Raw genomic sequence first — 21,302 nt, forward strand, 5'->3', positions numbered from 1 at the left:
GGCGAAGAATTACTCCAGATACTGTTTTTGAAGTGATTCTGGTATCTTTAGCTGCTTGGAACGCCATAGACAGATTTGCGAGAGATGTGCTAATTGATCTTCGTTCTATGGAAAGAGAATGGGCAAATGGGACATTGTTCAGTTAAAATAAAAATATAAAATCAAGGTAAGAATGATTACATTCTAGATCCTTGCCCCACGAAGTAGTGCCTAACGGAGGTTTCTGCAGGGGCCAGAGGGGCAAAGTGGAGGTTTTAGTCGGTATATTATACCCAGGCGGTATTGAGTCCGATATACCCAGAACCCAGACAAAAGAGCAGTCTGGGATGCATTGATGCATAAAAGCTTTTTCTTTGCTATACAAAAAAAACACACACACATCCATTTTCTCTGAGGTATGCCAAAATGTTCAGAAACCTTCAAAACGTGAAGTTATGCAAAAATTTTCAATTTAGATTTTCGACCCAATAATATAACTACCCTACGGGAAGTTAAAAATTTAGAATTAAAAAAAAACTTGAAACTTTTCAAGAAAGTAAACTTTTTTCAAGAATATCAAATTTCAAATACAGAATTCAAAATTTTTTCAAAAAATATAATTTGTTCCAAGTCTATAAAAATGTTTGAAGGTTATTTAATAATTTTAATTTCCGGTACGGAAAGTTTCGGCGTATGCTTAAGGCATAATCAATCATGAATAAATCAATCCATCATTTTCTAATATTGTCTAGACTCTGGCTAGGGGCATGATGGCACGATTATGCATCCAGTGGCGGATCCAGGGGGGGGGGTCACGGGGGTCATGACCCCCCCCTGGGCCTCTCTTAGGACTTAGATAAAACATTAATTCAACAACAAAATTACTTCATAATTATTTCATTTATGTATTTTTTTACCAAACACATTTTATAACTTGAATATTTAACTGATTGTAGACGAATGGGGGAGTCAAAAACCCTAAAATTTAAGGATTTTCTAATCGTATTGCAAATATATGTTTTATTACAGTTTAGGGAAAAAAATCATTCATCCGAAATTTCAAATTCGCTCATTCATTCAAATCGAATACTCTGTTCTCTCAAAAACTCGATTTGTATTTTCTGCACTCTGTGCTCCGTATCTGCGTAACTGCTGGACCTTTGTCTTTACCAAAACCTAATCAGCACATCTCCCTATCAATAAGAATCGAATGTTTTTTGAACCATTCAAATCGGTTAATCCGTGCGCCCGAAAACGTGGACGAAAAAATGCGGACAAACAAAACACACACACACATCCATTTTATCTGAGGTATGCCAAAGTGTTCAGAATCCTTCAAAACGTTAGATTTTCGGCCTATTACTATAACTACCCTATGGGAAGTTTATAATGACTGATTTAGAGAAGTATACCTAATAGCTGTAAACCATTTTGAAAGAGGAACGATTGCAAATTGTTTTTTTTTCAAATATAGTAATTATTTTTTTGAAAAAAATGGTTTGAATATTACACATTGATGGAAAACGAGCACATACGAAATACGAAGCCGAATACATACACACGGTGAATTTTTTAAAAGCGCGGCCAAATAATCCAAACTTTAATTATCATAAGTAAGCCACTTGTCATGCCATAGTTTAGCACGTTCATTTAGAGCAAAAACTCTATCGCCATGCAAATAGAAATGACAAATCTATTATGAAAAAGAAACGACTTGACCGATCTTCGCTAGAAACCATTTATTTCCAAATGATATAAATCGAATAGTTTAAGCAAAAACGGTTCAAAATTTTTGACAAAAACATGGACGATAATTTTTGCACTTTTCTGTCAATAGTAAAGAAACGGATCGACCATTGTCTAAAAAACTAATCAACGCAAGGGCTTATCCAGTTTCATTTTATAGTTCTTAATTTGAACATCGGTCCAGACGAGAAAACGTCGAGAAAAGGTCAAATTTTGACTCACGTCAAAGACGCAGATTATTTTTAACTTCCCGAAGAAGTTTGTTTTCATAAAAAAATCCGATTCGCTAATTTATGTTTTCTCAACGTTTCAAGCCATTCTGATTCGCATGAGCCAAATTTAGAAAAAGTATGTGTGTGTGGGTGTGTGTGTGCGTGTATGTGAACAGAATTTTTGCCGTAAATCGACATTTTCTCAAAAACGGTTCGACCGATTTCAAAAATTTTTGTGCGACGATCGTCCAAGCCGTTTCTTTATAAATAGCAGAAAAGTGAATTTTTTTTCGTCCACGTTTTAGTTTACAATTCTGAAAATTCAAAAACCGTTCGAAAGATATGGTTGGGAATCGTGCTGATTAGTTTTGGTAAAGATCGATCGGCCGTTTTCTTATAATAAAGTTTTTTTTTAAAAAATCGACGGTTTTTTATGATTTTTTTGACGGTAAACACCAGTCTTCTAGATCATACTAAAATATTACGGCCCTACGACACAACCCTTTAACTTTAAAAATTCGTTTGCACAAATTGGTATCGTTTTTTTTGGCATTTGTCAAAATTAGACCTTTCATCGACGTTTGCTCAAAAACGCCTGAATCGATTTCAGAAATTTAAAAGCCATTCGATGTATCTCAATGAGCACTATAGTTTGTCAGTTTTGTGAGACGATCTGCCAAGCAGTTTCTTTGTAATTTGAAAAAGAGTGTTAAACTTTTTGTCCAATCAAAAAAATAAAAAATCAAAAACTGTTCGAAAGATATTAGTTGGGAATAATACTGATTAGTTTTAGGTGAAAATCTACCGAGCCGTTTTCTTGTAATTAACTGCTAAAAAAAAAAATTAAGCCGATTTTTATGAAACTTTCTTTGGAGATGTATATCATGGTCTTATAGAACTTACTGAAATATTACGGCCTTACGACAAGTAGTTTAATTTTAAAAATCATCAAAGTTTGAGTAAATGAGTAGTTTTGTTGACGTTTGTTAAAATTGAAATTAGATGATTTACTTAGTATAACGATAGAGTACTTGGTTTAATGAACATACTAAGTCGATTAAAGTCCTATGGAAACTGGTTCATTATAAAAATTATTGATTTTTGAAAATTTGCTTTTAGAAAATACTCTGAGTCAAAGTGTTCGTTCGTTTTCAATTATGTGTAATAAATCCACTCGGAATACTTTTAACACTCATAAATTAATTTATATTTTATTGATTAAGTCGATTATTTACACATATCGGGGTTCATGTAACTTGCCTCAAGGCTAAATACCAATACCACCTAGTTAATATATAAGGTTAGGCGGGTACAATTTAACTTTGAGCAATTATATTGTGAAAACTAAACGAAAAACCTAACAAACCATAAGACCAAGAAGAATTTAGTACAACTTTCAGCTAATTCATCACTGTAAAAATGTGTTTTTTTGCTGTTTTTAAAAAAAATTGTCCCCCATAGGCGGGATAAAATCGGCGAGAGGACAAACAATACAATTTACTATTTTTAATTTTAAAGGGATTTAACGAAATAATAGTTACATTATTCAACCAATGAAAAATATAAATTTTATAGATACATTTTTTACAGAGATAACTCTGTAAATAACCTTGATTTGATATTTTGTCCACAATATTCACCAGCGGAGTTGAATAAAATAATTGTTTAATTTATCTCTTGTGAAAATGCTTTTTTAACGTCGTAAGAATCAGGGTGATGGCTGGTTGTACATTTTTCCCTCTACTTTCGAATATTGTTGTTAAGAAATCCTGAACTTTACTTGTTTTTGAGACATCGGTGGTGGACCTTTTTACCCGCGAATCTTTAAGCCCCGTTTTATCTAATATATATATATATATATATTATATATATATATATATATATATTATATATATTATATATATATATATATATATATATTAAATTTGTTACATACTCATTGAGGACTATAAAAACTTTTCAATTATGACCCCCCCCTGACGCCGAAGCTGGATCCGCCACTGTATGCATCACTAGATTATAATTGGCGTTGCTACGGTTTATTAACTTCCCGTATTATTAATCGCAAAAAAATCGAAAATGAAAACTTTCATATATCTTTACGTTTCAGAGGTTTTTGAATATTTTGGCATATCTTAGAAAAAATGCATGTAAGGAAATGCCTTTTCTGTCTGGGTATGTCGTACTCGATACCGCCCTGGTATAATACCGACTAAAACCTCCGCTTTGCCCTTGCCTCTGGTCCCCATGGAAACCGCCGTTAGGCATTACTTCGTGGGGGGAGGATCTAGAATGTTATAATTCTTAACTTGTTATAATATTTGTGTATGTGGATACAAATTTTCGATGACGATTTTGGGAACACGGCTGAAGCGATTTGAATAATTCAAAAAACATTCGATTAGTATTGATAAGTAGATGTGCTGATTAGTTTTTGGTGAAGGCAGGTTTAGCCGTTCCGAAGATATGGGGCAAAAAGTGCCAAAAACGGTAACTTTTAAGAGAACGGAGCGTCCGATTTGAATAATTATAATAATTACTTGTATTAACAAGATGAAGAACTGATCAAATTTTCATGAAGGCAGGTCTAGCGGTTTCGGAGATCTAGTAAAAAAAAGCTATCTGGCGGTCAAAAATGACCATTAAACATATGCACATCAAATCAGATATTTTTTATGGATTTTGACAATAAGTATAAATTTTGTTTACATTCCTATTGGTTCCGTACCAATGCTTATATCCATTAGACGACGGCGCGGCGCATACGCGCTTCGATATTTCGTCTCTATGCAGTTAAAGCAGTACGATTGCTTCGAAAAAAAATGTTCAGAATTTCCAAAATATTTCAAAATACATGATTCTTCGAAAAGTCTTTTTTTTTCAAAAAAGTAAATTTTTGTCAAAAATTTATAATTTCTCAAAAATCTAATTTTTTCAGAGTAATTTTTTTTCGAAAATGTTAATCTTTTTAAAAAAAAAATAGTTTTTGGTACGAAAAGTTACAGCAAGTTGCCTTAAGGCACGATGCTATGCGCCCCACTAGTTTTATCTATATTTTACTGAAGAATTTGTTTCTCAAGCGTCTCCTTCGGGACGCATTCAAATAAACAGGCATAGATAAATGAATAGTAGATACACAGCCGTGTTAATAATAAGCGGAATCAGTGGAATCAAAATATGGAAACATAGATGAATGAAAGCTTATGTTTACTTATCTATGAATGAATGAAAGTTAATCCTGCTGCGCGAGACGTTCACATATGGCGCTGTTTCACAAGTCATAAGAAAATTGTTTTCAACATTGGCGACACTGTACACGGCGCATCTACGGTCTCGTCCGTCATTGTTGATTACAATACTTGTTTATCTATGACAATATACGTGTAAAATGCCGGCTTTTGTTCATTCATAAAAATGCTAAAAATTATGCTCTCCGTTTGTACAAATTGCACATTTTGAGTAACTAAGATCAGAAATTGTTATACTTGATTCCTGTAGTCATAATGGAGATGGAATGATATCAATTAGTGTACAGACATTCTAAAAGGACGTCAAATTTACACTAAATCAATTTAAAAATTATATCATATAAATAAACGCGATGGGTGAAACGAAAGTGGAGAATGCGGGATTTCGTATGAGTCCTGAAAAACAGGAAACTTTATTAAAATTAAGTATTTTAACTATAGCCGCAGTATTATGTGAGTAATAAATTTATATGATTAGTAACACCCACATTACTGTTTGCTATTCATGTTTGTTTTTACTATGTTATTTGTTGCAGCATTTGCGACCAGATTGTTTTCTGTACTACGATTTGAAAGTGTCATACATGAATTTGATCCATATTTCAATTACCGTACAACCAAGTATTTAGCTGATAATGGATTTTATAGTTTTCACAATTGGTTTGATGACCGAGCATGGTATCCGCTAGGAAGGATTATAGGAGGTGAATCTCATATATAAATATATATCATAAATATATATATATATATATATTATATATATATACATATATTGTTTAAATTTAAAGATTGGGCGTTACATGAATAAAAAATAGTATGAACATTTTCAGAAATTTATATAAAATCCATATGTTTCTGCTAGCATTTTAGCCCTCATTTAGTGACAATTCTATATAAATTCTAACTATTTATTAAACATGTTTATTTGTGATTTGCCATTTGTAATGTTGAAAAATATATATTGTACTACTGTGCACATACTTATACCACAGAGTAATAATGTTTTTATCTGTTATATAAGGATAGCAAATTGTAAGTGTTTTTTATCATTGTTTTTCTTTAAAATTTTCTACATATTATTTACTTAGTTTTAATTTCCATAGTTATATTGATTGGACTGAATAAATGCTTTTACTATTTTTTATTGATGATACGCCCGATCTTTAATCTCAAATAAAATATATTACATCTTCAAATTCAAATATAATATATACATTTACAAATATATATATATATATATATATATATATATATATAATTAGGGTGGTCCTTAATATGGACATTTTTGAATTTCTTTGCTTCCAAGGGCTCAAATGCTTCGAAATTGATAAAAAAAAAATTCTAAAAGTTTTAACTCTTAATATTAACTTTTGAATAGTGCGCAATTTGATCAAAGCTTTGTATGAAAATAGAATGGAAAAAACTTTGAAAATTTTATAAAATGTTTCTTTAGGTATAATTTAGCGACAAATATATATATATATATATATATATATATATATATATATATATATGAGTAAGTTCTTCAAGGGCAATACATCAAATAAAAGGCAAAGATTTAGAAGTTACTCTTTAATTTTTTCCAAACGTTATATCGTCAGGAAGGAAAACCCGACTTATTTTTATATATATGTAGATATATATATATATATATATATATATATATATATATATATATATTTATATATGAGTGAGTTCTTGGGGGCTTGATTACTATAACTTACCATACGGAAAGTTAATAAAATATTTTTTCATTCAATTAAATTGAATCCCAAAAACTAATTACTATTTTTGGCACTTTTTGCACCGCATCTTCGAAAGGGTGCATCTGTCTTTGACTAACCCTAAGCATGTCTCCCCGTTAATATGAATCGAATGTTTTTTGAATTATTCAAATCGGCTGATCCGTGTTCACGAAATCGTCGACGAAAATTTGTATCCGAACACACACACACAATTTTTTTTTCAAAGTATGCGAAAATGTTCAGGAACCTTTGAAACGTAAAGATATGCAAAAAATTACATTTTCGATTTGATTTGCGATTAGTAAAGTACTATAAGTTATCTTAAGCAAAGTTAAAAATAAGCTGCCCGACTATAGTGTGTTATTTCCACAACTATCATTTGAATGTATTTTACTATTTTTCAATATTTCAATCTTTGCCATATAATATCTCAGTTGCTTATGTCATCAATTACATTTTTCTAACTTAGAATTTATCAAATGTAATTTATTATTTGCTTTCAATACTTTAATCCCTATTACATCTTAGTTTACATTTTGGGATTAACAAATTTCAAATTACATTTTTCTTACATTAAAGTTCATTTTATTCATCATTTAAATTCAAATTTTAAGTGAATTGACATTTTGGCTCATCTCAAGTGTAAAACAATGATTTTGTTCCCAATTTTCCACTTTTTTCTTCATTATTACTATATTTATTCAATTCAGAACCACTCCTCTTTTGTATATGCATTGATTGGAACACTCCGAAATTATTTATCAAAATTTGAATATCCGTTTAGGAACAGTATAGTGACAATACACGTACTCTAGATTTATACACACACACACACACACACACACACACGCATACATATACATATATATATATATATATATATATATATATATATATATATATATATACAACATATTTTTTTACTCCAAAAATTTTTCATTTTGAAGAGAACTTATTTAAAAGAAGGTTTGCTGAGTGATACTATTCGACCCTGAACGAAATAAACATGTGGTTTCTGAATAGCGTGTCAAAATTTTTCAAAATATGACAAAATTCCATAGACTTAATTTCTGTAAAATTTTGATCTTATGTTAAACACTGCTTCAAGAAAAAATGCGACATTTCTATCCTTGACTGCAAATAGTCAATACATAGTTCAGAAATTAAAAATCAAATAATTTTAATTGATTCAATATATTGAATTTAAATTATTTAAATAATGATTTTGAGATTGCGACTGAAATTTTATCAATAAAAATCAACGTTAATTTATTATGTTATTAGCTATATCTTTTGAAATTTGTTTTAGGTACAATATATCCTGGATTGATGGTGACAGCTGCATCGTTATATAATTTGTTATGGTCTTTTAACATAACGATTAATATAAGAAATGTCTGCGTGTTCTTGGCACCATTTTTCTCTTCACTGACCACTATAGTCACATATTTATTGACAAAGGAGTTACGGGTATGTTTGAACTTCATAAACTATTATACGAAAGGCTTCCACCTGTATAATTTAGTATGCTGTACTTAATTTCCTGAAGAAGAAGTTTATGTTTTCATCAAAAAATCCGATTCGCTAATTTTGTTTTCTCGACGTTTCAAGCCATTCTGAATGGAATGAGACCGAATTTGGAAACGTATGTGTGTGTGTCTGTATGTGAACACATTTTTTACCGTAAATCGACGTTCTCTCAAAAACGCCTGAACCGTTTTCTAAAATTAAAGCCAGTCGATGTATTTCGATGTGGATTATCTTTTCTCAGCTTTGTGCGACGATCGGATAAATAGTAGAAAAGTGAAAAAATGTTCGTTTATGTTTTAGATCTCAATTCTGAATCGATTTAAAAAAATCAACAACTTTTCGAAAGATATTTGTTGGGAATGATACTGATTAGTTTTAGGCAAAAATCTACTGAGCCGTTTTCTTGAAATTAACTGTTGAAAAAAAATTGCTGATTTTTATTAACCTTTTTTTGGCAATAGATATCATGAACATACTAAAATGTTACAGCACTAGGACAAATAGTTTAACACTTTCCACTCGCAAATTCCGAGATTTATTAGGGTAGTCCGGAGCGGCGGCATCCTAGTCGAAAGGGTTAATGTAAAGAATTTATCAAAATTTGAGAAAATATTATAGTCAAAATTTGTATCAAAAGTTGCTTGTGTGATGTGATGAGTAAAAACGTTATCAATTCATTAAAATTTAAAATAATAAGCCACAATTTTAGGGCCACAATGTTTAGATTTAATTGAAAGCCATAACTTTACTTTTGAAATAAACAGTTGACTAATTTTATCTAAATCTAAATATCAATTTCGATTGATTAAGGCAATTATTACACTTTTCGGGAAGTTCATGCAACTTGCCTTAAGGCTAAATGCCACTTTCAACTAGTTTATTATTATATATATATATATATATATATATATATATATATCGTATATATATTTAGTTTTAGTTCATAGGACTTCAACTTGGTTTCTCAGTTTTGCCACAGGATAAATAAAATGTTTATTAACTTCCCGTAGGGTAAGTTATAGTAATCGCAAAAAAATCGAAAATGAAAATTTTTATATATCTTTACGTTTCAAAAGTTTTTGAACATTTTGGCATATCTTAGAAAAAATGTATGTATGTGTGTGTGTTTGCGTGTGCGGATACAAATTTTTGTCGACGATTTCGGGAACACCGATCAATCGATTTGAATAATTCAAAAAACATTCGATTCGTATTGATAAGGAGACGTGCTGATTAGTTTTGGCAAAGGCAGGCCTAGCCGTTCCGAAGATACGGGGCAAAAAGTGCCAAAATCTTTTTAAGAGCGCGGAGCGTCTGATTTTGATAATTTAAAAAACATTTTGCTTGTATTTACAAGATGAAGAACTGATTAAATTTTTGGAAAGGCAGGTCAAGTGCTTTCGGAGATCCAGTAAAAAAATGTAAAAAAAACGCCACTTAGCGGTCAAAAATGATCGTTAGATTTAGGCACATCAAATTATTAGATATTTTATGGAGATTTTAATAATACGTATAAATTTTGTTTACATTTCTATGGGTTCCGTAACATCGTTTGTCCCTTAGACAGCGACGCGGCGCTTATGCGCTTCGATATTTTGTCTCTATGCAGTTAAAGCAGTACGATTTCTTTGAAGAAAACTTTTTTTTCAAAAAGTCTTTTTTTTCGAAAAAAGTAAATTTTTGTCAAAAATTTAAAATTCCTCGAAAATCTAATTTTTTCACAAATTTTAATCTTATTAAAAAAAATTACTTTTTTTGCGAAAAAAATTTTCTTTTTGCGAATATCTCCAAAAATATACATTTTAGGAACAATATTAAGCTAGATATGAAAAAGCATGGTCGTTCTTTATTTTGCTCGAGATTTAAATGTTGTATTTGAAGCCATCTTGCAGCGAGATGGCATTTTACATATTTGCGAGATTACATTTTATATATTGGGGCTTTAAAGTAAAGTAGTTTTTAGTAAAGGCAGGTAGAGCCATTTCGAAGATAAAGAGCTAATAGTGCAAAAAATGGCAGTTTTTGAGAGAACTAAGCGCCCGATTTTTTTCATTATTTTTTTTTGTATATCGAAAATAATTCATATTTTACTTTTAATTCTGTTCTAATATACTTTAAATAAATAATTAACTTCCCGTAGGGGCAAGTTATAGTAATCGCAAAAAAATCAAAAATGAAAATTTTTATATATCTTTACGTTTTGAAGGTTTCTGAACATTTTGGCATACCTTAGAAAAAATGGATGTATGTGTGTGTGTGTGTGTGTGTGTGTATGTGTGTGTGTATGTGTGTGTGTATGTATGTACGTGTGTGTATGTACGTGTGTGTATGTATGTGCGGATACAAATTTTCGTCGACGATTTCGGGAACACGAATCAACCGATTTGAATAATTCAAAAAACATTCGATTCGTATTGATAAGGAGACGTGCTGATTAGTTTTTGGCGAAGGCAGGTCTAGCCGTTCCGAAGATACGGGGCAAAAAGTGCCGAAAACAGTAACTCAGTTTTTAAGAGAACGGAACGTCCGATTTGAATAATTCAAAAAACATTTTACTTGTATTGACAAGATGAAGAATCGATAAAATTTTCATGAAGGTAGGTCTAGCGGTTTCGGAGATATGGAGGAAAAAGTAAAAAAATGAGCCATTTGGCGGTCAAAAATGATCATTAGACATATGCACATCAAATTATCAGATATTTTATAGAGATTTTAACAATAAGTATACATTTTGTTTGCATTCCTATGGGTTCCGTACCAATGCTTATGCGTTAGACGGCGACGCGGCGCTTACGCGCTTTATATTTTGTCCCTATGCAGTTAAAGCAGTACGATTGCTTTGAAAAAAAAGTTCAGATCTTCCACAATATGTCAAAATAAAAAAATAAATTTTTTTTTTCAAAAAAAAATAAAAAAAAAAATTTTATTTTGAAAAAAAAAATTTTTTTCAAAAAAAAGTAATTTTTTGACCAATTTATAGTTTCTCAAAAATTTTATTTTTTCGAAGTAAATTTTTTTCAAAAATGTTAATCGTTTTAAAAAAAACAATAATTTTTGGTACGGGAAGTTCCAGCAATTTGCCTTAAGGCACGATGCCTCAATTGCCTTAAGACAGAATTCCACTTACAGCTAGTTTTAACTTATATAGGTATAAGTTCACTTATATACTTCAAATAAATATTTTTAACTTTGCAATTCAATTTATATATTTCTTATAAATATTAGACAATGTTTACAATATTCATAATAATCTCTTTGAAAACATTTAATATTCCTCGATCATTTCGTTAGGTTACGGGAAGTTCCAGCAATATGTTTTAAGGCACTATGTCATACACCACTAATTTATTATTTATACGTATTCGGAAGTTCAGGCAACTTGCCTTAAAGAAAAAACTAACATACAAACTTATTTGTAATATTGTAATACTTGGCGTGTAATTAACACAATTTTTATATTTCAGGATTCAGGTGCAGGTTTAGTGGCTGCTGCAATGATTTCTATTGTCCCTGGTTACATTTCTAGATCTGTTGCGGGAAGCTATGATAACGAAGGCATTGCAATATTTTGCATGCTGTTGACTTATTACATGTGGATTAAGGCCATAAAAACGGGCAACATATTTTGGTCCACAATGACTGCTTTAGCATATTTTTACATGGTTGGTATGACGATAATTGGTTATAATAGAAAACAGAAATTTCTTGATCAATGATAATGCATATGTGGGTTTATGAACAAATAGAAACTTATATATGAACGAGCTTTTATTATACTATATGGCTTCAGTTTTTAAATGTGAGTTCAGCATTGCTTACTTTACTCGAATATATTACTTAACGAATATAAAATTTTATGCATTTGTTTAAAGCGCAAACTCCGCTTTAAGTTGCATACCAATTGCTTACTTTTTTTGCTAAAAAAACCGTTTGCTAACCTTTTTTTCCCGACATTTGAAGTCGTTCTGAATCGTTTGGCACCGAAATTAGAAAAGTTTGTGTGTGTTTGTGAACTAGTGATGGGCGTTGATTCAGCGAACGGTTATTTTCAACCGTTCCTTCTTCAATAACGAATCAACCGTTTCGTCGCAACGAAATAACTAGTTGAAAATCAACAGGTTTTGCAACGAGTTGAAAACATGGTGGCCAGTTATAGTTATTCAACGATATAGAAGTTTATGGCGTCAGAAAGAATCAATTAATACTATCAAAATCGCTTATTGTTAGGCTACTACTATTAAAATATTGCAGATGTACGGGTTCATATTAAAAGATTATAAACCTGCAACAAGCGTCAAGTCGTTTAATTTTAGAAAATCAATTTCATTTATTATAGTTTTTCAATGGTTAATATTTTCATCATAAACCAAACCTGAAAATTGATTTTTTATTTTTCGTAACTTTGCTATTTTTATATAACATGTAAATTCGCTGTTTTAGTATATTTATGGCTTTGCTGTAACGAAAATATTCAAGTTTTTTATATTAAGCCTTAGTATTAATGATAAATGTGACAATTCACATTTAATTCATTTTTTTCATCAAATCAGTTGACAACATCATTGTGACATTTTATAAAAACAAACTTCATGTAACCAACTTTCAGTCAAACGTTTCTTAACGTTGCCAGCGTTGAATCGTTAAAAATAACTATAGTTGAAAAATAACTAGTTGACGAAAACCCGTTAACTGTTTCGTTTTGTTGACCCACCTCTAATATGAACCAAACTTTGGCCTTTCACTGACATTTTCTTAATTTGAATTTTCAAAATTCAAACTCGGGATTTTAAGCGAAAAAGTTTAAAAAAAATTGAACTTATATGTTAAGTATTAGGAAATTGCTTGGCGGATCTAAACTAATATAAATATAAAACTAGTGATTTACCAGAATTATATATTCGAGGAAAAATCAGTAATCAATGAAAATTGATCAATGATTTACAACAATTGTTTTATACATTTTCAAATAGATAATTATAATCACTATATATTTTATCGTGCATAAAATATACAGTTTACATTAGCAGGAGGAGAATGAATGAATCCCTCTGATATATTTCTTACGATGAGAATAATGCATTTTAAACATATACATTTTGAAATTGAATTATAAATTTAAAATTCATATTTGAAGTATAAAACTTTGTATATTTAAAAACAAAAATGAATTTTTTTTCGCAAAATTTTGAAGTTTGCTTGAACCGTATACATGAACTTTATTAAAAATCTTGGTATGGAATCCAACAAAATTATAACAAAACTAGCTGTAAGTGGAATTTTGTCTTAAGGCAATTAAGGCATCGTGCCTTAAGGCAAATTGCTGGAACTTCCCGTACCAAAAATTATTATTTTTTTTAAAAACGATTAACATTTTTGAAAAAAATTTACTTTGAAAAAATTAGATTTTTGAGAAACTATAAATTGGACAAAAAATTACCTTTTTTTGAAAAAAAATTTTTTTTTTCTTTATTTTGACATATTGTGGAAGATCTGAACTTTTTTTTTCAAAGCAATCGTACTACTTTAACTGCATAGAGACAAAATATAAAGCGCCTAAGCGCCGCGTCGCTGTCTAACGCATAGGCATTGGTACGGAACCCATAGGAATGTTAACAAAATGTATACTTATTGTTAAAATCTCTATAAAATATCTGATAATTTGATGTGCATATGTCTAATGATCATTTTTGACCGCCAAATGGCTCATTTTTTTACTTTTTCCTCCATATCTCCGAAACCGCTAGACCTACCTTTATGAAAATTTTATCGATTTTTTATCTTGTCAATACAAGTGAAATGTTTTTTGAATTATTCAAATCGGACGCTCCGTTCTCTTAAAAACTGAGTTACCGTTTTCAGCACTTTTTGCCCCGTTACAAATCGAATGTTTTTTGAATTATTCAAATCGGTTGATCCGTGTTCCCGAAATCGTCGACGAAAATTTGTATCCGCACATACATACACACACGTACATACACACACACACACACACACACATACATCCATTTTTTCTAGGGTATGCCAAAATGTTCAGAAACCTTTGAAACGTGAAGATATATAAAAATTTTCATTTTTGATTTTTTTGCGATTACTATAACTTGCCCTACGGGGAAGTTAAAAATTAGTACTTATTATAAGTAATTAAAGTTTTTAGAATCTAAAAACTTTATCAAAAATATCTGATAACTTGATGCACATACGACTAATGTTCATTTTTGACCAGCAAATATCGTTTTTTTTTACTTTTTTCGGTTTCGGGACTTTGTGCCCCATATCTCCGAAACGGCTAAACCCGTCTTCACCAAAAACTTATCAGCACGTCTTCATATCAATAGGAATCGAATGTTTTTTGGACCATTCAAATCGGTTGATTAATGCGCCCGAAATCGTCGACGAAAAATTGTATCCAAACATATATCAATACACACATCAATTTTTTCTGAGGTATGCCAAAATGTTCAGAAATCTTCGAGAGTAAAGATATGCAAAAAAAAATATTTTTGATTTTTTTGCGATTACTATAACTTACCCTACGGGGAATTAATAATAATCATTACGTGTTCTTGCCAAGTTTTTTCGGGAAAACAATGTTCTCCTTCAAAGTAGTATTAAGCTATAGTCCTTTAGTACACACTATTAAACTTCAAATTGATAATTCAATATTATTATATGTTTACAGTCTATCAAATAATATTTATTATCATTGCTTTCTTCTAACTTACAGGTTTCTTCCTGGGGAGGTTACGTGTTCCTAATCAACTTGATACCCTTACACGTTTTGTGTTTAATGCTAACTGGCAGATTTGGCCATCGTGTATACGTTGCTTACAGTACTGTATATTGTGTAGGAACAATATTGTCGATGCAGATATCTTTTGTTGGATTCCAACCAGTGCAGAGCTCTGAACATATGCTGGTAAGTATACAAAATATATAAATAAAATATATTGAAATTAGAAACAGTTATTTTATAAATTATAAATTTAAACTCATAACTGTCTGCCTAAAATTCTAATATAGTTCGAACAAGTGGTAATCGTTAGCTTCGTTAGAAATAGTATATTGGTACGTTTGAATACTGCATTATACGCATCAATATGCGACTTGCGAGATTCGCTAAAATTTGGTAATGAATAAATTCATATACAGTAGAACCTCGATTATCCGGACTAATTGTTGTCGATAGGCATCCGGTTAATCGAAAATCCGGATAATCCAAATTATGAATAATAATGTTTTGTTTATCAAAAATAACAAATACATACATAGATATCAACAAAAATCAATCCACTACTTGCCACAAACGATTCTTCGTCGCCTAATTTTTCATTTAACTGTAATGCATTTTCACAGATATCGGCTGTCCTGTATATCGTTTTTGTAAGAACCAACAATATAAAGCTTCTTCCAAGAGTTAATTTTTCGGTCTTTTCATCATTTTTCGATTCTCACTCCCCTCTTCACTATCTAACTTGCAACTGTACGACAAAATTGAATCGGCAATTTTTTAATATAGCTTATAGTAGATGTACCTACACCATACCTATCAGCTAACTTACGGCCGGTTTCGCCTTTTTTTAATGATTCTATAATATTTATTTCATCTTTAAGGGATAACACCACCCTTTAAAAATGTATATATGCACGTCAGAAGCCACTAGTAAAATTGCAAACGAACTACATAAAGCGATAATGAGGCGCGGGGCAGCAAAACAGCGGCGCGGGCGGAATATGCAAGTTCCGACGCGATTATGTCCGGATAATCGCGAATCCGTATAACCGAGGTCCGGATAATCGAGGTTCTACTGTATTTGCTTTTTTTTGGTAAACAAACATCAACAATCAACTATCGAGATATGTCATGAAAATTTCCCACTTATTGCCTAAATATAGAAATTGCAAATATATTTGTTTGCCATTTTTTTTCCATCTGTCCCCGTTTATCTCTGTGGCAAACACTTCAAATGTATCATTTTTAATTGAGAGGGGTTTTCCCATACAAATTTCATGAGCATCAACAGAGTTGGAATAACTATTAATTTAATTTATCTCCTGGATAAGGTTTATATAAAAAATCTGTTAAATTTAAGATAAAACTAACAATGCATATCATAAAACAATTGAATAACGTAAATAAAGCGGACATCTTACCCGCGGAGCTTTAGGTCCAGCTCTACCCTTTATTTATGTTTATATTCAATATTTATAATTAATATTTATATTCTGTATATTCCATTTTCATATTTATATTTAATTTTTAATTCCCAGCATCTATATATAATATAGTTAAATTTCTGTATAAAAAATAAGAAATTTAAGATCTATGGTTTATAGAAAATAATATAAGGTTTTGGGATTGAAAATTTATTACGGCGATCGAACACATGATTTATGAATTTTACCATATGAAGGAACTTACCGTACCGATTTTTTGTTTTAAACTTTGAAAAAAATTGATTTGAGTTTTGAAATTTTTGTAAAAAACGGAATCTTTTGAAAAATTTGAATTGTTTTATATTTTGGAACTTTTTGAAATTCTAAGCTTTTTTCAAAGCATTCATCCTGTTGTCTGTTTTAGAGAAGAAAGCGCGTAAGCGCCTCGTCGCAGTCTAATGGATAATCATTGGTGCGAAATGTTAATGAAATTTGTGCTCATTATTAAAATCTGTATAAAATATTTGATAATTTGAAGTACATATGTCTAGTGATCATTTTTGACTGCCAAATGGCATGTTTTCTTACTTTTTCCTTTTATCGACGATAATTTGTATCCGAACTCACACACACATCAATTTTTTCAAAGTTTCTAATGCTCAGAAGTCTTTGAAACGTAAAGATATATAAAAAATCATTTTCGATTTTTTTGCGATTTCTATAACATTTACCCTACTTTTTTGTATAGCGAAGGAAATGCCTTTATGCAATAAAGTAATATGGATGTATGTGTGTGTATATGCGGATTCAATTCTTCGTCGACGATTTCGAGAAAACGGATCAACTGATTTGAATGATTCAAAATCTGGTTTAGTTTTTACCAGGGGCAGCTCTAGCCGTTTCAAACATATGGCACTAAAAGTGCCAAAAATGGTATTTCAGTTTTTAAGATAATAAAGGGTCCGATTTGAATTATTCAAAAACATTTTACTTGTATTGACGAAATGAACAACTGGGATGGATGAAAAATGATTTTTGGGAAGGCAGATACAGCATTTCCAGAGATAAAAAAGAAAGTAAAAAACGATGCCATTTGGCGGTGAAAAATGGTCATTAGACGTATGCACATCGTATTATCAGATATTTTATAGAGATTATAGTAATAAGTACAAATTTATATGGGTTCCGTACCAATGTTTACACGTTACACTACGACTCGGCACTTACGCGCTACGATATTTCGACTCTAAATCTAATGTCTACTCTAACTTCGACTAAGCTATGCAGCGCGATTATTCAAAAAAAAGTTCAAAATTCTCAAAAATCACGATGTCATGCACCACTAGAAACTTTTCGAAGGAGAGAGTTTGTGGATAGCAGAAAATTGAAAAATTTTTCTTTCACGTTTTAGCTCACAATCCTGAATCGATTTTGAAAATTTAATAACCCAGCGAAAGAAATTGGTTGGGAATCGACCTGATTAGTTTTTGCTGAAGATTTGCTGGAACAATTTCTTGTAATTAGCTGATGAAATTTTTTATACGACGGTTTTTATCATTTTTTTTTTTTGCGATATATCGAATAGATATCTTGGTCTTATAGATAGTACTAAAATATAACTTTTCTACGACAAGTCGTTTAATTTTAAAATTTGTCAAAGCTTGAAAAAATTAATGAAAACCGTCGTATAAAAATTTTCACCAGTTAATTCAAAATCGGACCTTCTATCGACGTTTGTTCAAAAACGCCTAAGCCGATTTCAAAAATTTGAAAGCCATTCGATGCTTGTCTATGAGTACTATCGTTTCTCAGTTTTGTGCGACTATCGGCCGACCCGTTTCTTTGTAATAAGCGAAAAAATGCAAAACTTTTTGTCCACCTTTTAGCACGCAAACCCGAATCGTGATTAACAATTGAGAAAAAATTGTTGGAGATTTTTATGAAACTTTTTTTGACGATAGTATCGTGGTTTTAAAATATATTGAAATATTACGGCTCTACGACAAGTAGTGTAATTTTAAAAAATCATCAATCAAATCAAAGTTGATCGAATTTGTGTCAAAAGTCGCTTTTGTGATGTGACAAGTCAATCAAATCAGTTAGAAATGCCTTTGGTAATAGCAAAAAAAAAATGAAATCTACAAAACTTACCTAGTTTTATAAAAAATGTTAGCATTTGTTTAAAATTTAAATTATTAAATATTATTTAGAACTACGTGCATGATATATCGTATCAGTATTCTTTTATAGCAGGCGCTAATATTTCACACAAATGATTTAAGTTTTTTAAAAGAAATGTTTCGACGTTTCAATGTTATTGCGATAAAGTTCATGCACTAAACAGTCTTACGTAAATTGGTTCAATTATAAAAATTAATTAAAATTTAAATTAATAGGTTACAATTTTAGAACACACAAGCACTTTAATTAATATAATTACAGATTTTTAAAATATGAGTAATATCAATTGGAAATCGCAATATTTTCACTTAATTGAAAGCGAAAACTTGATTTTCGAAATAAACATTTGATAATTTTATCTAAATACAATTTAAATCTGATTGATTAGGTCAATTATTACATCTATCGGGAAGTTTCTGCAACTTGCCTTAAGGCAAAATGCCACTTTCAACTAGTTGATTTTTATTTCAGGCGTTAGGAGTGTTTGGTCTGTGCCAAATCCATGCATTCGTAGATTATTTAAAGAGCAAATTATCGGCCACGGAGTTTGAGGTAAGTTTATTAATTGATTTACTGTCTAGTAATTATATCCTAGATTGGTTTTAAGAATTATATACTTTCAGATATTATTTAAAGCATTGGTGTACGTAGTCGCAACTATTACAGTTGTTGCCGGATCTTTACTGGCAGTCTCTGGAAAAATTGCGCCTTGGACAGGAAGATTTTATTCGTTATTAGATCCGTCGTATGCTAAAAACCATATTCCTATAATAGGTATGTTGAGAATAGAAATTTATCGTATTGAAGTTGATTTTAAATCAGAAAATTCTGAATTTGAACCTGAATAAATACAATTTTTTTTGCGATATAGAATGTCGAATAGAATTTAGAAAGTTGTTAATGACAATTTTTATTGTAAATCATTATTTATTATAAACATACAATAATGGGATGTTCAGCACATAATGGTGTTGGACTCTAGTTCAATTCAGGAAAACTTAGTGAGATGAGATTTACCAATGTTGTTTTAGATCGTATGCTTTATGAAGGCTATTTAAAATGACACTTATTTCTAAATTTCATTTTTGAATTAAAACTTATGGATCAATTATGGTACCTACTACTGTTCATAAAAAATTATTAAAATTTGATTCTAATAATTCTAATTCATATAAAGTAGGTAAAATTTAAATAATAATTTTGAATGTAATAAATACATTTTATATTATTAATGAGTTATACAGACTTATTTTGTTTCATTAATTTTCATTTTTGAATGAATATATATGCATGAAACCTGGGATCTATCGATTATAAATAACTATTAAAATTTGATACTAATAACTTTTTTTATATTAATATAAAATAGTTAAAAATTATATAGTTTTTGATTTTTGAATATAATAAATATATTTCTATTATTAAGTTTGAACTTATTTGGTTCTTTCAGCTTCTGTTTCTGAACATCAGCCAACATCATGGTCATCATTTTATTTTGATCTACAACTTTTGGTCTTTCTATTTCCTGCAGGATTATACTTCTGTTTTTCAAAATTATCGGATGCCAACATATTTTTAATATTGTACGGAGTTACGAGCATTTACTTTGCAGTAGTATACTATGTATTATTAAATTATATATATATATATATATATATATCTATATATATATATATATATATATATATATATTGATGAGTTATTTAGATCGGGCAGTAAACACCAAGTAAAGAAAAAAACTAAAGTAGTTTTTAAATACTTTATTTATCCATACGTTTCGGTCTTCATCGAGACCGTCATTCAGTGGAAAAAGAATTAATTATACAAAAATACACTACACTATTACACTGTGATAACCAGGCTATTAATAATTGGAACATTTAAACTAATTAATTTTTTAGACAATTTTTGCTTACATCTAGTGTGTACAAATTGACTAACGTCTAAAAACAGTTTGCTTTCAAGTTACTGGCCACTAAAGATTCATATATTTTTGGCATTTTTCTTCGTTTTTTTGCAAATATCTCCTAAAATATACATTTTAACGAAAATCATGTAATGAACAAAATAATGTCAATAAAAATCTTAATAAATCGGTATTACATATAGTGTTCTAGGAAAAATATTAAGCAAGATTTGAAAGAGCAAAGTCGTTTTTTATTTTGTTCAAGATTTAATTGTTGTATTTAAAGCCATCTAGTGTCGAGGTTTTACATTTTTAATCATATGGTTTAATAAGCGCCATTTCCACCAGAATTAAAGTAATTCACATTCCATTAAAAAAATTATTAAATGCGTTGGCAATTGATAGCTGATCATAAATTTTTATATTATAAGATTAAGGCATTCAATATGGTAGAATTTGCTTTAAAGTTAACTTCCGATTATATGATGACCACATCGATTTTTGTTTTATTATGAGAGGTGAAAATAATATTATCATTGTACTTAATTTTTGCTAGTTCACATAAATCGTTGAAAAATTTCTCTATATTTCAAAAAATAAA

General features: G+C 30.1%; 1 protein-coding gene across 1 annotated transcript; it reads left to right on the forward strand.

The window, feature by feature from the left end:
• The first annotated feature begins 5,301 nt into the window (after nucleotides 1-5,301).
• LOC113388132 (dolichyl-diphosphooligosaccharide--protein glycosyltransferase subunit STT3A-like) lies at nucleotides 5,302-20,717 on the forward strand. Its single transcript, XM_026625538.1, has 9 exons — nucleotides 5,302-5,638; nucleotides 5,722-5,889; nucleotides 8,240-8,400; nucleotides 11,925-12,122; nucleotides 15,185-15,376; nucleotides 19,267-19,347; nucleotides 19,419-19,569; nucleotides 20,246-20,418; nucleotides 20,697-20,717. The coding sequence occupies exons 1-9, from the start codon at nucleotides 5,539-5,541 to the stop codon at nucleotides 20,715-20,717; spliced, it is 1,245 nt and encodes a 414-aa protein (XP_026481323.1). The 5' UTR covers nucleotides 5,302-5,538.
• Nucleotides 20,718-21,302: the final 585 nt, after the last annotated feature.

This window comes from Ctenocephalides felis, unplaced genomic scaffold, assembly GCF_003426905.1.
Source record: "Ctenocephalides felis isolate EL2017-DRISC unplaced genomic scaffold, ASM342690v1 CF-g0.4_SCAFFOLD_00845, whole genome shotgun sequence".
Lineage (NCBI taxonomy): Eukaryota > Metazoa > Arthropoda > Insecta > Siphonaptera > Pulicidae > Ctenocephalides > Ctenocephalides felis.